This window comes from Enoplosus armatus, chromosome 18 (genome assembly GCF_043641665.1).
Source record: "Enoplosus armatus isolate fEnoArm2 chromosome 18, fEnoArm2.hap1, whole genome shotgun sequence".
Classification (NCBI taxonomy): Eukaryota; Metazoa; Chordata; class Actinopteri; order Centrarchiformes; family Enoplosidae; genus Enoplosus; species Enoplosus armatus.
In genome coordinates, this window is record NC_092197.1 from 12,439,488 (window position 1) to 12,459,246 (window position 19,759).

The following is a 19,759-nucleotide window of genomic DNA, read 5'->3' on the forward strand; positions in this document are numbered from 1 at the left end:
TTGCCAAAACTCTGAAGTCCAATGTTTAAGTGGTCAGCTGCTCTGTCAAGCCAGAGCACAAAGCGAGACACAGAGAAGCAGAACTTTGCTCTTTTACTTGTTTGTTTTTTATTTGGCTGTGGGAGGGAGGACATGCGGGGGCCATTGCACACAAAACATAGGTCAATGCCCTGTCCCCCTTTGAAGAGTTGAGAGGAGGTATATTCCTGGGATTCAGTGTCTCAGACTTCAGTCCTCTCAGAGACTGGTTGACGGACAGTTAACAGGATGCCAAAAGCAGTGATTCTGGTTTCCCTGCTGGTCCTGTGGTGGACCTGGACCCTCGAGGGGCTCCCTGTACTCTCAGAGCCTCTCTACCCCACACAGGAGAACTTTGATCTGGCCCAGGTGAGTTCTGCAGTCTTGCATGTTATTTTTCCTCTTTTATATTTAATATTCTGTAATCTTGAATTTATGCACTTAGTATAAAAAGGTAAAAGGCAGAGGAGCAGGTTCTGTTATAGATTAATATTAATAATTAGATTGATATCCTTTACTTGGGATAAGATGGAAACCTTCATATGTTAATGACCTAAAAATACATATCTTGAACAGATGATAAAACCTCTTATGAAGGTGCAGAGAGCGTCCTTTGTTAGTACCTCTGTGATGAGAAGTATAATTAAAACAAATACGGTATAAAATATTTCAAAATGTTATAATATTTTGACTGATATGTTATTTGTTGCTCTAATCTAACAATACTTCAGTGTGGTTTCCATTGGGAAGCCTGTACAGAGCCATATGCATTGCTGTTCTCAGCAGTGCTAGGCAAATTGTTTGTTTTTATATTTTCATTTTGTAACATCTTTATCTTTATAGCACTTCATGAATGTGTTTTTAAATAAAGTGGGATAAACATTGTTTACGTTGTGGACCTACTGAACCAACAGTATCTATTTCAATTATAGGTTTCATGTGTATTGTGTTCATGAAATGTACATATATTATGGTACCTCTGTCTAACAGTTTTTGGGAACATGGCATGATGTTGCCGTGGCAAGTACATGTTCCCATATGCAAAATCAAAGGGGAGATGCAGCCATTGGTAGACTGGTACTGCAGAGAGGCACCACTGAAGGCAAACTCAAGATGACTCGAAGAGTACTCAGGTTTGTAAGAAGTGTGTGCATCACACATTTACACAAAAACACACAAATGCACAAAATGCATCAAAATACATGTTTACAAGTTAGAAATACTTTCTCATAGATTACATTAAAATAAGGAAGTGCTGGTCAAATTAAAATATATGCTATTTTCACAGGTTAATCCAAGATAATGAGATCAGGGAAAAAACTATTTAATTAACACATATTGTATTATGTATTGTATTATATATTAGGTAAATCACAATGCAGACACATTGGCTAATCCTGGCAATGTTTTGGTCGGACAACATTTCAGTGCAATGTCCAAAGTGTAAAACCCAGTAGTGGAAAGCAACTAAGTACATATACTCAAATACTTTACTTAAGTAAAGTTTTGAGGTACTTGTATTTTAGCTGAGCATTTCCATTTTATGCCACCTTATACTTCTACTCCACTACATTTTAGGGGGTAATATTGTACTTTTTACTCCACTACTTTTATCTGACAGCATACTTTTTAGATTAAACTAATAAATGCTGATGAAATATTATAGATTAAGATACCCCACAGTATATTAGGAGTTAAGAATTAGTCCCACCTTCACCAGCATCAGTATGGTATAATACAGTACTTTTAAGTAATACCTTGACTGTTGGTGCTTTAAGTATATTTTCATTCTAATACTTAAGTACATTTACGCCAGTAAACTTTTGAATGCAGGACTTTTACATGTAACTGATTATGTATACACTGTGGTATTGCTACTTTTACTTAACTAAAAGATGTGAGTACTTCTTTCAGCACTGGTAAAAGCTGACTGTCTTATTGATATTTGATATTGATATACTAGTCATGCTGCATTAAATGTGCACACACAGATATAACCTGTCACACATGTTTTTCCACTACTAAGTTATTTCTTGTGTATGTGCAGACATGGAACATGTAAGGAGATGTCTGGGGACTATGAGCTGACCACCACACCAGGACGATTCTCCTACCATATTGCAAGTACGTCTCTCTGTGATACAGCTCTGTTTTCAGGTCATGTCATCCGTGACGTTTTTACAGGTATTATATCTCTCCCTGTCCCTTCAACAGAGTGGGGGGCCGACGTGGATGCCTACGTGGTTCACACAAACTACAATGAGTATGCCATAGTGATAATGAGCAAACAGAAATCATCAGGGGATAAGAGCATCTCAATTAAGCTTTACAGTGAGTGGACTCTCTCTGTAGACGCACTGGAACATTTCATTCTTTATTTATTTATCTATTCATTGTCATTTTTCTTTTTTTCTTTTTACAGCTTTAATTCCTTTGAATAAACCAAAGAAGTAAACCAAGACATGTATATTTATTTTTTTCAGTGACCTGTATAATTTTTAACATTTATAATATATAATTCTTAAGTATTTCATTCAAGTATTAGGATTCTACCCCTCATTTATGTTATGAGAGACCATCTTATTGGACATAAATACATTATGACAAACTGAATAAAAGTGTTTTTTGTGAAGTGCTTCATCTGAATGACTCCTCTTCAGGTCGAACTATGTCTGTGAGAGACACTGTGCTGGAAGACTTCAAAACACTGGTCAGACAAGAGGGAATGGCTGATGAATCTATTATCATCAAGCAGGACAAAGGTGCAGCACAAACACACAGGTCATCACACACATTTGCACTAAAACACTAACATGTTTGAAAGAGCGATGAAGGTGCATGGAGAGAGTGGTTTCATTTTGTCTCTTTGCAGGTGACTGTGTTCCTGGAGAGCAGGTGGCCGAGCCGTCAGCTCAGCCCGAGCCTCAGGTACTCAAAATACATTTAGTCAATCTATCCTTGTCTTATCATGTTTCTTTATATTTTCATTTAAACACAATCCAATAAATTCAACACAATTTTCTTTCTCTGAGTGATTTAAATCCACTCTCCTTTGACTCAGAAATAAACGAACCCCTTTCAGCAGGAGAGTTTTATTACGAACAATACTGGTAGCACATTTATATAGAGATGCCTCAAATAACATTTAATGTTACTAATATTTTGCTGACTGTAATAATGGAGTAAATGAAAATGATACAGTACAAAAACCATCTAGACAAACATATCTTTAATGAGAAAGTAGAACAGTGTAAATGTGGTGGAAGAAGTTTTATGTTTAAGTATAATGTTAAAACAACAAATAAAAACCATGTATTTTCCTACAGATGTATTTGCACCAGAATGTACACATTGTACATGTAATATGTAAAAGTACTCATAGTAAATATTGTCCCTTTCAGAGTTATTATGCATTATTATTGATGCATTAAAGTGTAGACAAATGCTGCAACAATACAAAAATGTAGTTTTGAATTGTGTTGCAGTCTCATAGGATTTGGAACAGACTAAGGGTACATTTAAGGGGAATATTTGGGGTTCAGGTGGCTTTGTATCTCTAACTGAGTCTGTCTGGTTGTGATACAGCGGGTGAGGAGGAATGTGGTGCCTTCTTTGCCTGCTGCAGACGTGGAGGGTTCTGGTGATGATTCACCTTTTTTCAATGGAACCAGTAAGTGATCAGAGTACTCTGATCATTTAGATTTTATTGTACAGCAGGAATGTGTGTTGAATGGAAGATAAGAGATCCTGATTCTGATGTTGCAACTAATGGGTATCTATCCTTCCTTGTGGTATCTCTCTCCCTCTCTCTCTCGCCACAGTGGCCTGTCAAGCAGCACCAGATACAGGACCATGTTTTGGGCTGCACCAGCGTTACTTCTACAACTCCTCCTCAATGAGCTGCGAACTCTTCAAGTACGGCGGGTGTTTGGGCAACCAGAACAACTTTGAAAATGAGAGAGAGTGTCTGCAGAGATGTCGCACGGAGGGTGAGGATCAATATTTTTGTCCATTGCCAGTTTATTCTTAAGTTAATATTTTGTTTTGTTTTGTTTGCATCTTCCAAATTTGGAATGACCATTTCCCCATGTATTACTAACTGCTGTTGGCGTTGTGCTGGGGAGGATGTAGATGACAAAATCAGTACTTCAAAGAACATGCAGTTGCAGCCACTTCTTTTTACCAACCAGTAGAAGTTGCTGGTGCAGCAACAGGGATATGATCTCTCACTGGCTTCCCACCCACAAATACTGTTGATTGTGTTCGCTGAGGCTCCCATCCAAGCCTGAAATAGGGGATTGGGTTTCCCATCTGTAGGCCAGAATTAAGTAATACTGCCTCTGATGATGCTCAGGCTGTGAAAAATATAAACACTCCTCTGTTTTGTCTCCCCAGCTGTGTGCCGTCTGCCCATGGCAGCCGAACCCTGCACAGGCCAGCCCCCCATCTGGGCCTTCGACTCCAGTGTTGGTCTGTGTGTGCCCTACAAACAGGGCTTCTGCCAGGCCAACACCAACAAGTTCTACAGCAAGGCAGAGTGTCAGGAGTACTGTGGGGCGCTGAATAATGGTGAGACAATAAAGGAGGTATAAAGAAATACAGAAACACAAGCAGAGTACAAACAGAAACACGGCCTCACATACCTGTTAAAGAAAGATAATTCTGCACACTGGCATAACTGCTGATACCTGATAAACACCACAAGGAAAACTGCATGTAGAGCTTGTATGTATTCATGCAAATGCATCACTAAAACACAAATCTCCACCCCCCATGATAAAAGCATTTAATGTATTTTTGCTCTTTTACAGAAGGAGAGCTCCTGGAGGAGTGAGATTAGGAAACATTGCTGCTCATCTGAACTCATCATACAGAGATGCAACATGAAACAAAATATGTGAAGTTATATCCCCACAGATCACCAATAAAACAAGTCACTTCTCTGTTTGTATGGTGTTTCTTGTTTGTTACTGTTATTTATTTATTTACCAGTTATACCATGATGCTTTATATTACGACAGGCAACGTAGAGCCTAATTCTTCCCAATTTACAGTGTACCAGTACAGTGCGCATTGATACCTACAAGGGAACACGATGTGAAGTTAGAGAATAAGGGGGTAACAATGTGCAAACTTAAAAATAATTCATCCTTAACTAACGGGGTACAGTATTACTTACTGAGCAATAGGGTTGGGTATCGTTTCAATGTTAGTCATTTTGATTTCGATTCCAATTCCAATTCCCATTCTGCTTATCGAATCCGGTTCTTATCGAATCTTGGTTCCGATTCCAATATTTTTCAGCTGTCAGAATAATTTGTAGATATCATTAGTTCACCTTCTATATAAAAGGTTATGTCTTTACTACATTGCTAATGTTAACGTAAGCTGTATTCTGGGGCGACCGCAACACATCAACTGCAGTCCTAAGTGCTTCATCCTAGTGGAGGTGCTTCCTCCCTTGCACCAAATGTCCTCACTGCAGAAGTTGCATTTTGCAGTGTTGTTATCTTTTTTAGCGATGCTAAGACAAACCTTCAAGCATTTGCTGCAGTCAGCCATGCTACAGTAGTGTCTCTTCTCATATGCTTTGTTGACGTACTGCATAACAAATCACAGGACGTTAGGTTCGGGTAGCAGGTCCTGGCAGATAAGTACAACTTTTATGGACTGTAAAAATCTCACTGCCATTCACTCAGAAGCGCGACTGAAATATAAAAGTATATAAAAGTTAGGAACCGATCGAATGCAGCATCGAATGCAGGTGTCTTATCAAATCCACGGTTCTTGGAAATTTGGAATCGGTTCCAACTCGTAACCGGTTCTTGATACCCAACCCTACTGAGCAACAATCTGTGTGTTGTAGGTGTTGTGCCATGTGCAAATACTCTGGCACATGCCCAAGAATTGGAGAGATGCCACCAAAAAAAGACTACATTTTACAGAGTGACTTTCTAACATAAAAACCATAATACTGGAGAAAAGATTGCAAGTATTGCAAACATATCTTAGCTTAATACCCCTAACCCTAACTCTTCGACTCACTATTTTGGGTCATGACTACTACTTTAAGCAAGACAGGTGGTTTTCACATGGAAAAACGCTGTTGCAAAAGAACACAATTTTCTCTATATTTTCTACACAAAAGGTTAGGCCTGGGTGAAAGGGAATCAGCAGAACATCAGCCTGAGTTAATTACTTACAGCTCGGACTGCAAATGATGAGTGATAGAAGCAGAAATATTAATTTGAATTGATTATTGATTTTTATTACATTTTTATAATCATGAAAAAGATTAACTTTTGGGGGAAATTTAGGGTGTGCAATTGCTGCATGGTTTTGGGGAATGTGGGAGGAAACCGGAGCACCCGGAGTAAACCCACACCACCAAAGCAAAACACAGACTCAGAAAGGCTCGGGACCGGGAATTGAACCCTCGCCTTCTGTGCTGAAGGTCTCTGTGCTGAGGTGGCCGTGAGAGCTCAAAGACCCAACTATGGTCGTAATTTGCAGCGGCAGGAGATGGCTTTGCCCACGGAGGAGAAGAACCTGCAGATGAGATTACGCTTCTTTGGTGGTGTAATCAGGTATTTTATGAAAGAGGACACAATAAATCTTTCCATTACTGATTCCTCTAAACTCATGGAAACGAGCATGGTCTCTGCAGAGCCCAACTTCTTGCTCAGGTCCTTGAAAATGACCTTGTCGAGGTTTTTAAAAGTGTCTGGGGTCATGTGAAAATCTACACCGTTGACTTCGGGCCATATTATTTTGAACAGGCGCTTAATGGTGGTCTCTGGCTTTGCAAAGGTGCAGGTCGCCCTTGTTTTGTTGAAGGTCCGCATAACTACCCTTTCCACAAGTGTCCTGACATACATACTGTTTTTCTTTGCCTGTGGTGTTGCATCCTCGGACTGAACTGAACCAGTTACCATCTCCTCCATGACCTCTGGTGATGGTGGTAGTGCCACTGACACTGTTTCCTTTATAGCGAGCACCACCCTGTTACTGTGGGTGTCAGCCTGAGTGTTCAGCCACCACCTCATCAGTCCCAGGAAACGCCACACTTTGCCGTGTATTTCGTCATAAATGGTAGCCTGTGACTGAGCAACCAACACTGTCTTGAGAGACACGTTCCTTCTAACTGCCTGTGGGGTAATCCTAGGCATTATCCCATCTGTGATGTGATTGTAGAGGAGATCACTAATTTCTTTTGAAAATACCAGGATTTTACCGCTAGCAATACTTGTATTCAATCTAGGTAACATGAGAACATTATTTCCACCTTGGTGTTTCTTGCCCACATTCTCTGTCAGAAGCAGAGAGTCAACTCTGGCAACCACCGACTCCATTGACTGCCTGATTTCAACTTTGGAGTTGTTGTGGAATGTGGTCTTCAGTTGTGTCATGATGCGATGTATTGACGCTCTTGCAAAGCTCTTTTCAAAAAAGGTCTTTATCTTGTTCCCAACTCCTTCCAAAGGCAGTTTACTCTTCTGTTCCAATGTTGGGCTTGTGCCATCTCTTTCTTTCAAACTCTTAACCTCTTCAGTAATTAACTGAGAGATGTTATCTGCAATAACTTTAATCTCCATAGAGGTGTCAGATTGCAGCAACTCATATTTAGGGTCTGTTATATCGTCCAATAGAGGTTCTGTGATTTCACTGACCGCTTTGTTAAGTATTTTCTGGACATCTTTGGTCATTGCAGTCTTAAAGCTGTCCATTTCTGGGGTTTCTGGTTCCACCTGTATGGAGATGGTCGGACTTGCTCTCTGCCTACATGGACGAGGTGTGGACAAATCTTTCGTCTTGCCTGTGAATGCTTTTAACATTCTACAGGCATGCCCAACCATGTCATTAAGTCTGAGCGGGTGAGTGACGCGCGGAGTCATTACAAGCTTCCGAGATGGGAAACTAACGGCGAGGGTGGCATTAACACTAAAGGTAACCTCTTTAACAATTAAATCTGTCAAGCATTCTGAGCTGTGAGAGTGGACTTGGTCTTTTATGTCCAGAATTTCTGCAAAACTCTCAGAGAGTGTGTCACCCAGACTGGAAAGAACACGCTCCTCTGACATGATTACATTTCTGTAATTAAGAGTTTTCAAAAAGACTTTTGACACTAACGATATTAAGTCCAAAATCAGCTCTGCCAACATAACTTTTGTGGCATCATCAGGCATGCCTATTTTCAAAATTCTCCACTGTTCCGTTGTCATCCATTGAAGAAAAGATTCAATCAGTGGTCTAACAGTAGCCATACTAACCTCCGGTATCTCCTCCGTCTGCGAAATTACTTTTCTATGCATGGTGAATGTTACTGTATTATGATCGATTATGATCTATCGTCTCAGTGGTCTGTCAGTTTAACACTTGCAGAAATGATTACTAAAATAATGTGTAGGCAAGATTAATTCAAATGTTAGCTGATTCATACATCAAAGGCATTCTAGAATCTGACGTCAGAGACTGTCTGCCAAACCCCGCCCCCAAACGGCGACGAGCCTAGCAACCGTTGATAGGTTTACCTTGCGACGCAGCTGGATTCGCGAGATGACGCGAGAGTTCTACTTGGAAGGCTTCGAGTTTTTGAACTTGTCGTGGAATCTAAGCAGTTCGGACCAATCGTCCTATGAGAACTACTGACGGCTATGGGCGTGATTGTGTAACGACAGCGAGAAGCGAGTGCCTTCTATGCGCAAAGTTTCCATACAAAGACGGCAACAATCGTTTACCGACATGCTGTAAACAGCTAGCTACACTGACTGCTTTCTAGCTTCCTAAATTCCTCAGACTGCGGCGTGCCGTTGTTGTGTCTTTGGCACGATGTGATTGGTTGAAGTTTAGTTCATCTGCCAAGTATTTGTTTTTAAGTTCCTGGCCCTTTTCCAATCAGTTTCGGTTCTGTGTAATAAACCATCGGGCGCGACAAGCAGAGTTTTCAAATCAGCGCTAGCTGTTGCATTAGCCGCAAAGGCCGATCGAAAAGAAGTCTGTTTTGTGTTCGTATATCAAAGAATCATTGTGTCTAAATAGATGACCACGAAAAAGTTAGTCCTGTCTCCATTTTTGGTGATTCTCCTCTTGTAGGAAAACAAAGCCTATGCCAGGTTTCTTGGTCGTAGTTACTGTAAGCTATGTCATACAAAACAGCTGTGTGAAGACCAGAAACTTGAAAGAGTCTGATAATTGTCTGAACATAGGCCTACTAGACCATAATTCGCTTACATTATTTAATGTGTAAAATCAGTGGTACAGCTTCTTATATTATGTAAAAATAAAAAAAACAACAACAACAAAACCATTTCTCTATACATTTTAAAATTCAAGCACAGGAAAAAAAATGGAAGTTTCAGCACCAACCAGACACTGATTGTTCTACTTTAATCTGTAAAGTCAATTGTAACTATACTAGTAACTGTATATTTTACTAGTGCAGGAGAACCTGTGTCCTGAAGGCAAACTGAGTGAGATGAAGAAACATCACTGCTCATATGAACTCATAGGGATATACAACATGAACTAGCATTACATACAGTAAGGAACACATTACAGAAATATTATGATTTTGTGTCAGCACCCACAGAATATGTGAAGTTATATTACATCAGATCAACAAATAATTACATTACTCATTACCTTGATACGTTATTACTTTTACTAATTTTTGGGTTTCACTGTAATAGGGTCAGAAGGAAAGAAATATATATATTGAAAGAACCAAAGATTTTTCAAATATTATAATTACTGTTTTTACACATACAGAATTGGGGTCTGTTGGGCCCCAAACAAAGAAGAAATAGAGCCAATCTCAGCAAAACTCTGAATTTTGTGGGACTTTGTGATCTACACGCCTACAGTTTTTCATTGACTGGACATAACCAGGAGGGGGCGATATTGCTCTATTTACAGATTATTCATATATATTTCACACAATCTCAGATCAGGTATATGCACACATACTTATACAGTTAAAGACACAAACAGCACACAACAGCACCTTCCTCATTCCTGTGTCATTAGCTCTTCTACTTCCAAATCTCTCCTCATTGCTCATATGTTGTTGTTTTTTTACAGCAAATGAGTCATTCAATGCTGCAAAATCACCACATAACCTCACCACTACTCTCTCTCTCTCTCTCTCTTTCTCTCTCTCTCCCCCCTTGTGAAGGAGCCAGGCTTCCTGCTCTTAGTTCCCAGAGTTCCCGGCTGCTGGCAGTAGAATGCTGGGAATATCCGGAGAGGAAGGGGAAGTGACATCACAGCGGTGACCTTCCGCACCAGGCCATATCACCTGGTGCTGGCTGGAGGAGAACTACCAAACAAGAGCAAACACACACACATACAGATAGCCAGAAGCACATACTTATCTTGCTTGTTCTCAGCACTCACACATGCATGCACGTTCAATGAGAAACCTTATTGACACACTTCAGTTTGCTTGCAGGAGAAGAGAGAGAAAGAGAGGAAAAAGTATGAGCAAGTTCCCATGAAGAGAGAGAGGAAGCAATAACTTCAAGCGGTCATGCAGAAAACTTTCCAAAACCTTTGCATAGACAGGCTGAGCTAGCCATGTATATTTGACAGGAAAATTCCCACCATGCTTCAGCTGGTTCCTCACATCAGCTGAAGAGCTGTCTGTCTTTCTACTTCATTTGCCAGCTCGTACTGGCTGGCCATCTGAATTAATCAGCATTACTTCATTACACAAAATTCAGTCAGGCCCACAGTGTGTGGTGCTCTGCAAGCCTGCTTACTGTTTAAATAAGGAAGAAAGAAATTCTGAAGAACTTGAATTAGTTAATTAATTAAAAGTTAGGAGGTTCATGAAATTAGGAAGGCTTTTTTTAACATTCAAGACAATATCCTCGTCCACTGTACACACAATACTCCCCCTACTGTCCGTGTGGGTCCACATCTTGAAACCGCTTCTCTTTGCAGTCCGAGATATAAAATGAATGCATGTGTGGACATCTTTCTTTCTGGACAAATAGGTTTGTCTAAACACAGTGGTTAGCAGTTCCACCATAAACTTCTTAGATGATTTTATTTATCATTTGTGGTAAACACATCCATTATTTCACATGAAAAGTAAAGGTTACATAAAAATGAATACACATTTGTGTAGCAGAACAGTTTTTTTCGTCTTTCCTCTCACATTAATCATCTCACAACCCCTCAGATTTATCTTGTGATCTTTTAGAGGGGGGCAGACCACTAGATTGGTGACCACTGGACTACACTACCTGACAGTAATAAAGTAATAAAGTAGTTAAAACTAGCTCCAGCTCGACTGGCTACAGCTTTAACATGCTTATACATCAATGCATCAGTGTTAACAGTCTAATAGTGTCATATATAATAATCTGTCCTACGGGCTGTTTCTTTTCACTCTGCAGAATGAGTACTTTTACTTTTGATACTTTAAGCTCATTATTAGTGAAGGGTGTGAGTAATTCTTTCACTACTGCCAATAACTGGAATGAAAATCCTAGAGAGAAAAAATAATCTAGAGAAGAGATGAGAAGAGAAAACAGTCACTTCTGGTTGAGATCAGTAGAGAGGACCAAAAGACTGGCCTATCTGAACACTGCACAAGGGAATTCCTCTCCTAAACACTCACACATGAAAAGGAAAAGCACTGTCAACCTTGTAAGTAGAGGAAAGGCCCAAACATGCTGAACAAAGTGTAACCGACGTTAATACACACAGGTTGCACACAGATGGGTGCTGGACTTAAACACAGTTAACATATGGCCTGTGGTGGAGATATTTACTGAGTTTGGAGAGTATCTCAGATGTTACATTCTTTAAGAGCCAAGGCTGGAAAACATATATACAAACCCACATACTTGCACAAAGGCAGACATACAAAAAGACACATACACACAGCAAATTGTATATTGAAAGAACACGTGTGTCTGAAGAGCAGGATGGACAGAAGAAGACATGGGGTGAGGAGGAAGGGAGAAAAGGGGGAGACAGAGTGTGTGTGGTGGAGACGTCATTATACAGGATGACAAAAGAAGAAGGGATTCTCTGGTCAGCTGCTGCTGCCACTGTCTATTGTCCTACAGACAGAGGACCCCCTCCACAAACGCACACACACACACACACATTACTCTCTCTCATCTGTTGGACATCACTTTCTTTCCTTTTTCAAGTTCAACTCTGATTACATGGCCGACCAACTGGCAGCCCCCAACATTTAAAGACCCTGCGAACCCCCTCCCCTAAACCCCAGCTGTGTCATCTGAGTGCTTTCAGCAAGTCTGAGATCTAACAGATGTTGGCTCTAAAAGGACAGAATCCAGGAAAATGTGCAGAGTAGCTCAGGAGTGGAAAGAAAGCTAGTCAAGTAAAAGTACACAAATATTGACTGTAGCCTTTTCAAAGTGAATAAATCCTACCAAGTGATCAGAATCAGAATCAGAATCAGAAATACTTTATTGATCCCCGGGGGGGAAGTTGTACAAAAGGGAATCATATATAACTTAAATGGAATATCGTCCTGATGGTGTCCAAACAGCATAATGGTTACACAAATATCAATAAGACATACTTAATATAAGTCGCCACTAATTGCTTTACCAGCTCTTTGATGCAGAGGTCATTGGAATTAACACTGATAAATGGGTCAAAAACAACCCATATTAGAACAATAGTTTTGTTAAAAACAAATATGCTAGCTTCATAACTTAGCTCAAAATCGTTATTTTTATCAATTTAATCATCAGTGTTTCTGAAGTAAGAAACATAGATAATATTTACATGTATGTATGAAACGTAAAGGTGATTTGCTGTGTGAAATAATGTAGGTGAGTGGTCGGGTGATGCATATGTGGTCCACAGTAAATATTGTATATACCTGACGAGGAAAGATTCCTATAAATATCACATGAAAAGGAAAGTGGAAAGTTGGGTTAATGATACAAAAACATAATTTCTTTCTTCCTTCTATTCTAATAGTAAAAGAGGTAAATAAAGCATTTGAATAGAGGAAAATCAAAATTTAGATTTTTGAGGAATACCTGGAATATGAAAATACTGAAATATTTTTGTCACAAAAAAAATATATATATATATATATATAAAATATATTTATTTATATAATAATACATATAAAAACATATATTTACAACTGCAGACCATATTGATTGTTAGAGAGTGATAAACACATGACTTTTAATAACTTAAGCATACATGATGTCCTGGCAACCCAAAATTAGTTTTAATAAATGGCAAAATATTTATCTATAAAGCATTAATAAATTATTAACAATTAACAAAGCTGTTAGTTACAAAGTATACACCAATCATAATGTATGCCTTGCTAGTAAGGAGTAGTCTGCCTGATCCAAAGTCTACTTTTGTGAATGTAGAGTTACTGATTTAAGACTGTTTTAGTAGAAGTGCTTGAAAAAGCTGCTCAATTAAACTAACAAGAGTGCTTGTAATTAGTTGTTTTCCACCCACTGAGAAGTTTTATTGTTTTTAATGAATGATGTTTTATAAGAGGAGGTGATAAATTCAGCCAACTAATAGAAGCAGCTATGAATGAAGCTCCTTTCTTCCCTTTGTGTGTGGGGTGTGTATGTATGCGCCTCACGTAGTCCCCAAAGGTGCTGAGCTCTGCATTATGTGAGTTTTCAGGCACTGTGCAGTGAATATCAGAATGTGTTTACATATTTGTGTATATATATATATATATATATATATATATACAGTCAGTGTTCATAAATGTTTAAATGTAATTTTTCATTTCTGCTTTCACAAACCAAAATGACCCTTGACCAACTGATCTCAAGAATATTCAGCCCTCCACTGTCTCTGCACAGTGTGTGACACTCTGGCCCATTCTGCTTTGATTGACCTCTCTTTGACACATGTGCACACGCACACGCACACGCACACACACACACACACACACACACACACACACAGAGGGTATATGACCACTCTGTGACACTCACAGACAGACAGACACAATAGGAGACCCTGCACATTCCTTTCCCCAGGTGGCACAAAAGACGCAGCCAGATCAATGGCCTAATGGGCTCCAAACCAATGGTCGACGATCATTAACCCCCGACGAGTGTGAGTTCCTCATACCCCGAGCCAGACTATTGTGTGACCACTGTGTGTTCGTATACAGACTATTGTGTGTGGGGGGGTTTCTGTCGTGTGGAGCTGGTTAACTGCTGGACGAGGGGTCTAACTTAGGGCATGAGATGGTGACAACATGTGTTGTCTTAATGAGAGAAAACTGTGGAAAGCTGGACATTAACAAGCGCCAAAAAAAGGTGTCCCATGCAGAAGTGATAGACAGACAGTGGCAGAATGTAACAGAGTACATTTACTCAAGTACAATTTACCATAGCATCACATTCTTTCATTTCCATCCCTGTGCTCCATCCAGGGCCATTTTCTTCCCCTCTCTTCCTCACTTCACCCCCCTAACAGCTCTCAGATTCAGCAGGAGCTCACTCCATCCCTCTTTCTCCTCCAGGCCTGTATGTGTGTGTGTGTGTGTGTGTGTGGAGGGCTGGTGGTGGGAGGACAATGGGCAGTAAGGGGGCTGGCTGAATAGGACCATTGAGTCTGCTCAGCCAAACAGAAAAGCATCTTCCATCTCACTTCAAACCCCACAGTTTCACTCTGTACAACCAGGCCTTTATTCTCCATAATTACTCCCTGACACACATGTATACACATATGCGCACACACGAATATACATACATACATACGTACACATGCATACATATATATGTGAATGATTAATCACAAAACTAACACAGGCAGACTGACTCTTGACAGTCTAAAAGTGTGTCATGTGTCAGTTTAATTGTTCAGAAGATACAGTTTGATATTTGATCACAACAGCTGAACTAGAAAGTTCGCTTACAGAAAAATAATATATAGAATTTTATTAATGATGTTTTATGATATTACACTGCTGTATGTCATGTATATGTATATTATGGTATAGGTTCATTCCCTATACACACTGAGGAATGCTGGTAAACACACATTTACTGTGGCAGCATGAGAAGACAGGAAGGGAGACTAAGGGAAAAAAAAGTATTTGTTGCTCTTAAAAGTTCATGTTTTTCAATTAAGTTCAGTTCAGTAAGAATTGCGTGTTTTTTTAAATGAATAAAATGTCTTCACTCATGTCTAGAGTCATCCCATTATGTTTTCATCTGATCTTATGTCGGTAATTGCCGGCATAACATTGACCAGTTTGTTAAAAATAATCAGTCTATGGACGTGGTGGTGAAGATCCAGCTGCAATGTGTGCAACATCTTACTGTTACTGCACAGAGACCTGCAATGCAATGCCTTTGCAGTTTCTGCAGCCGGGTTTCGATGATACATGTTGCACTGAAGCAAAGTGTAAAGACAGAAAGTCACTCGACAAAAAGGTTTTGACGCGGTCATCCTGTTCCTGTATAGTTAGATTTCCTATATTTTGAAGGGGATTTCTTTCTCCCCTCACAATCGCAACTATTCCATATTTGACAAAATCTTGAATGTCTTATTGTAATCGGTTGCCTATTTGTACCTTTCCCTCAGTCATGTCAGCTGATGAAGACCTGGTAGCGTCAAAATGTTACCTGTTTCAGTCTGATAAAGTTTGTATGCTATTCCAGTCAGAGCATCCTCTCTACTTTTTCCTCCCTTTAGTTTGCTGTTCACCTGCACGTGACCTAAATATAAGATGGGATGTGCACTCAGTCACCCTCCTGCATTCTGTCAAAAGCCCACAGACAGAAACAATTCAGCCAGTGCACACAGAGATTAATTTCGAAGGCCATCTGAGCCTCATTTTCTTTACTGTAATAGAACAAATAGCTGCAACAGCTGTGTCACAATATGTATTAACAACCTAATTCACTGTAAGTCCTTTAACAAGAGGCATTATCGTTAACAGCCTCTCAGACAAAGGCAGCAGGCCTTGACAGGGAAAGTGCTGTCACAGAGTGCAGTATCACCAACAGTTTTTGTTAGTGTTACACTGGGCCATTTAAACTCCACCGAGCTCGTTAGCCTAGATCCAGCCCTGCAGCCTGCCTGCTCATTGTGCGTCCAGCACACTGAATCATTGTGTAGGAGGATAATCCATACAGGGTAATTGTTACACCCTATTATGCAACACATAAGGACAGCAGGATTTAGGTATGGGTGGGTTGACATGACATATGTAGATGGATACGAGGTACTTGGAAGTTATAGGAAATTATCTTAAACACAAACGAGAGCAGATGAGTTTCAACACAGAGACTCAACTTTCAAATCTATCTATCTATCTATCTGTCTGTCTATCTATCTATCTATCTATCTATACAAACACTCCCCTCACCCAGCCCGCAGCAGGTCTGTGTGTAGGAATGGCATGACATCTCACACACACACACACACACACACACACACACACACGGAGGAACAAAGGGTGCAGGCAGCAGGAGATGTGGTGTTGGAGTTGTGTGCATGTATGTGTGTGTGTGTCAGGAACGGGGGAAGGCTGGCTCGGGGGGTGAGGGGGTGGTGGGTGTTGAAGCTCCATATGGGCACCCCACCCACCCCTTGTACCCCCCCCCCCTGCAAACAGGCAGATGTCAAATGGGACGTGCCTCCCTGATGGGGCACAGGGTCACACTGCACAGGGGTAAATAACAGAACAGGAGGGACAGAGAGAGAGAGAGAGAAATGCCTTCCTGCCAACACCCCACCATCCCCACCCCTCCCTCCCCAAAACACACCAAAAGAGATGTGTACACATGCTACCAGAAAAAAAGCTGCTGACACAAACATGCCAACGCACAGCCACAGGCGTTTACAATTACAATCAGTCTGACAAACTTCAAACCTGACTTCTGATCAAATTGAGTCACTTTCAAACCGGTTTTCATGCAGAAGAAAATAAAAAAAGAAAACATTTGAACCTATTTAAAGGAATAAAATAGCAGAAAAAAATATATGGAATGTGAATGAAGTGTATTTAAACCCATTTGAGCCTAATTTTCCACTGTAATGAAAGAAGAAGCAATTAGAAGTAAAACTGAAGCAACATCCATGCTTGATCATGCTTCAGTTAATGGTTGTTTTGAAGGTTTTATCAAGTTCAGTGGAGCATTTATTGTGATGTTATTTCACTGTTTGTGTTTTGTATCAGTTCATATGTATTTTTATTTCTCTTTTATCTTTTACAATATACGTCCATCTAGAGACAAGCATTGCCAATTAGTTTTGGCCATAAATGCTATAATATGTGGCATTAGTCCATTCACTTCTAATATTTAAGTCTACCGCCATTGATATAAACAGGGGTGGACAAAATATTATGAACACCTCTTAGTATAACACATTACAATTCAAACTACAGCCTCCAAAATGACTATAAAGTTGAATCAACACCTCTCTAAAACACTTTCATTAAACATTATAACGTTCCTTAGCAGTTTTATCAGGGCTGTTGTATTACACTGCATTATTTTCAGCGAGGTGTACCTAAAAAATTGGCAGTGGATTGGAGTGTACTAAATTACCCAACACCAAACAGAGATTGGTGTGTGTTTGCGTGTGTGAAGAATGCACGTCTCTAATGTGTCTAGCACAATTTGACTATGAAGGGAGATGCAACTCGACTCAAGGACAGGTGTCAGTTGTATGTGTGTGTGTGGAGGTATGGGCTGCAGTCCTAAACAAAGCAGGGGAATGGACACGCACGCACACATGCACGCGCGCACACACACGCGCGCACACACACGCACAGGCTGTTCTCTGTGTATTGAGCCCTGAATGGTTACGCCCGCGGGGCAGGAGTAAGGTTACTTTACATACTGCACTTACAGCTCCCTTTACCACTGGGGTATAAAATGGATTTGAATGAGAAAGAGGGGAACAGAGGGGTGAGAAGGGGGAGGAGGGCTGGGGGACTCCCTTTGTGTAACAGGAGGTCTGCTGCTGCTCTGGCATGGCTATGGAGATGGAGGAGCGGGGTCACTCTCCCTGCTCTCCCTCCCTCTGTCCCTTTACTATAGGCTGGCTGCTCTGTCTCTCCTCCTCATCCCTCCCCCCCCCCCCTCCCTCCATCCATCCCTTCCTCCCTATTAGCATAGCAGCTGCCTGATACAGGGCGTAGGGTGGGGAATGGCCAGGTTGCTGTGTGCATATGTGTGTGTGAGGGTGTTTGTCGGAGGGAGGGATGTTGGGGGGGGGGGGGGGGGGGTCCAGTCAATGGCGGTCCGTCTGGCTGGTGAATAGCAGCTAAAGCAGGCCCCCGCAAGCTAGACAAAGGAGCCGGGAGGGAGGGGATGGGGTCGGGGTGTGTGAGGGAGATGGAGGAAGGAGGGAGGGGTGGAAGAATGAGGCAGTGAATGGAGCGCCTTGTCACTAGCGCTATGGAAAGAAGCACAGAATGAACTGGAAGAATGAAAGAAAAGTTCAAAAAGGAGCGGAGGGCAAGGAAAAGACCGGCCCGACCACCTGTCTCTCTCTCTCTCTCTCTCTCTCACTTTATTTCTTTTACTCCCCTTCTTACTCACAGGCAGACTTTGGGGTGTGTGTGTGTGTGTGTGTGGAGGGGGGGGGGGGGTGTTCACTTGGTCGTGTTTAGCGACAGACATGTTTTTGTTTTCGGAGAGAAAGTGTTGTATCAGCAGGATTTAAAGCTCACTGTCATCCTCCAGCATCATGACTCTGTGCTGATTTCACTGGACTTTGGCTGGTGCTGTGGGGAGCAATGATCATGTGCTCCATGGCAACACGGTGTAAGATTGTCAAAAAGGATTTCACACAGGATGAATCCACAGAAAAACGTGCTGATGTGTTAGGAAATGAGGCTGTGGAATCAGTTGTTGCCACGATAACAACTCAAATAAATAAAAAATAAACAATCTCCTGTCCCATCAATAGTAGCTGTTAGACACAGATACATGTCCTGATGAGACTATGGAGAAAGGAAAAGAGGGAAGCTCCGTCTCGTGTACATAAGATTATTGATTGTTACATGTCTATCTGAAATGCTGCATGCATGAAAGAAAACCTATGTAACTTCAGAATGAAGAAATACATGAGATAAGTTGTTTTCTTTCTGCTACGGTCTTACTTGTTATGGTATATCGAGTAGCTAACTGCTTGAGAGTTATGGGAAATGTAGGAAAATTCATTTGCAGTGACGAAACCACGAAGAAGTCTGCAGTTTCCCTCAGCTCTACAGAGCATTTTACCATCTTTTAATTCACTGTTTTTTCGCAGTTAGCAACAACCTGGTGAACATAGTGGAGCATTTAGCCACTAAAGAGCCAGATACCTTTCTCAGGAGTTGGTGGAGACCAAAAAAAAAGGTGTGTACATTGTGTAAAATCACTAAACAGCCATGCACACTGGTACAAGCCTATCCCTCTGTGCCATTGTTCATTAATAATTGTAAACATATTTAAAGGCCCTGCACACCCACACAGGTATTATATGGAGCTATGATGGGAAATAAATGACATTACCAAACTTGATGTACCAGCGTATGTATGTGCGTAAGTTGTCCTGTCCTAACAGGTGCAAAAAATACCAGGAGAGTCAAATCAAGTCTGTACACAACATACAGGCAACATACGTGAAAACACCTGTGTGGGTGGACTATGGGTGTGTAAGGGCTTTAACACTTTAATCCTAAGTAGCACCTAGTACATATTTTGGGAGATGTCAATATTTGGAAGAAATCCAGTTTAGATGAAGT

At 40.8% G+C, this 19,759-nt stretch overlaps 1 protein-coding gene across 1 annotated transcript; it reads left to right on the forward strand.

The window, feature by feature from the left end:
• The first annotated feature begins 267 nt into the window (after positions 1–267).
• Positions 268–4,941, forward strand: LOC139301320 (protein AMBP-like). The gene is made up of 10 exons (XM_070924681.1): positions 268–387; positions 1,009–1,151; positions 2,066–2,142; positions 2,233–2,349; positions 2,679–2,780; positions 2,891–2,946; positions 3,604–3,688; positions 3,840–4,007; positions 4,414–4,587; positions 4,830–4,941. The coding sequence occupies exons 1-10, from the start codon at positions 268–270 to the stop codon at positions 4,850–4,852; spliced, it is 1,065 nt and encodes a 354-aa protein (XP_070780782.1). The 3' UTR covers positions 4,853–4,941.
• Positions 4,942–19,759: the final 14,818 nt, after the last annotated feature.

Coding starts and splice junctions, on each gene's coding strand:
- LOC139301320 (XM_070924681.1), top strand. CDS start 268: ATGCCAAAAGCAGTGATTCTGGTTTCCCTGCTGGTCCTGTGGTGGACC. Junction 388..1,008: donor AGAACTTTGATCTGGCCCAG/GTGAGTTCTGCA, acceptor TCTGTCTAACAG/TTTTTGGGAACATGGCATGA. Junction 2,350..2,678: donor CATCTCAATTAAGCTTTACA/GTGAGTGGACTC, acceptor ACTCCTCTTCAG/GTCGAACTATGTCTGTGAGA.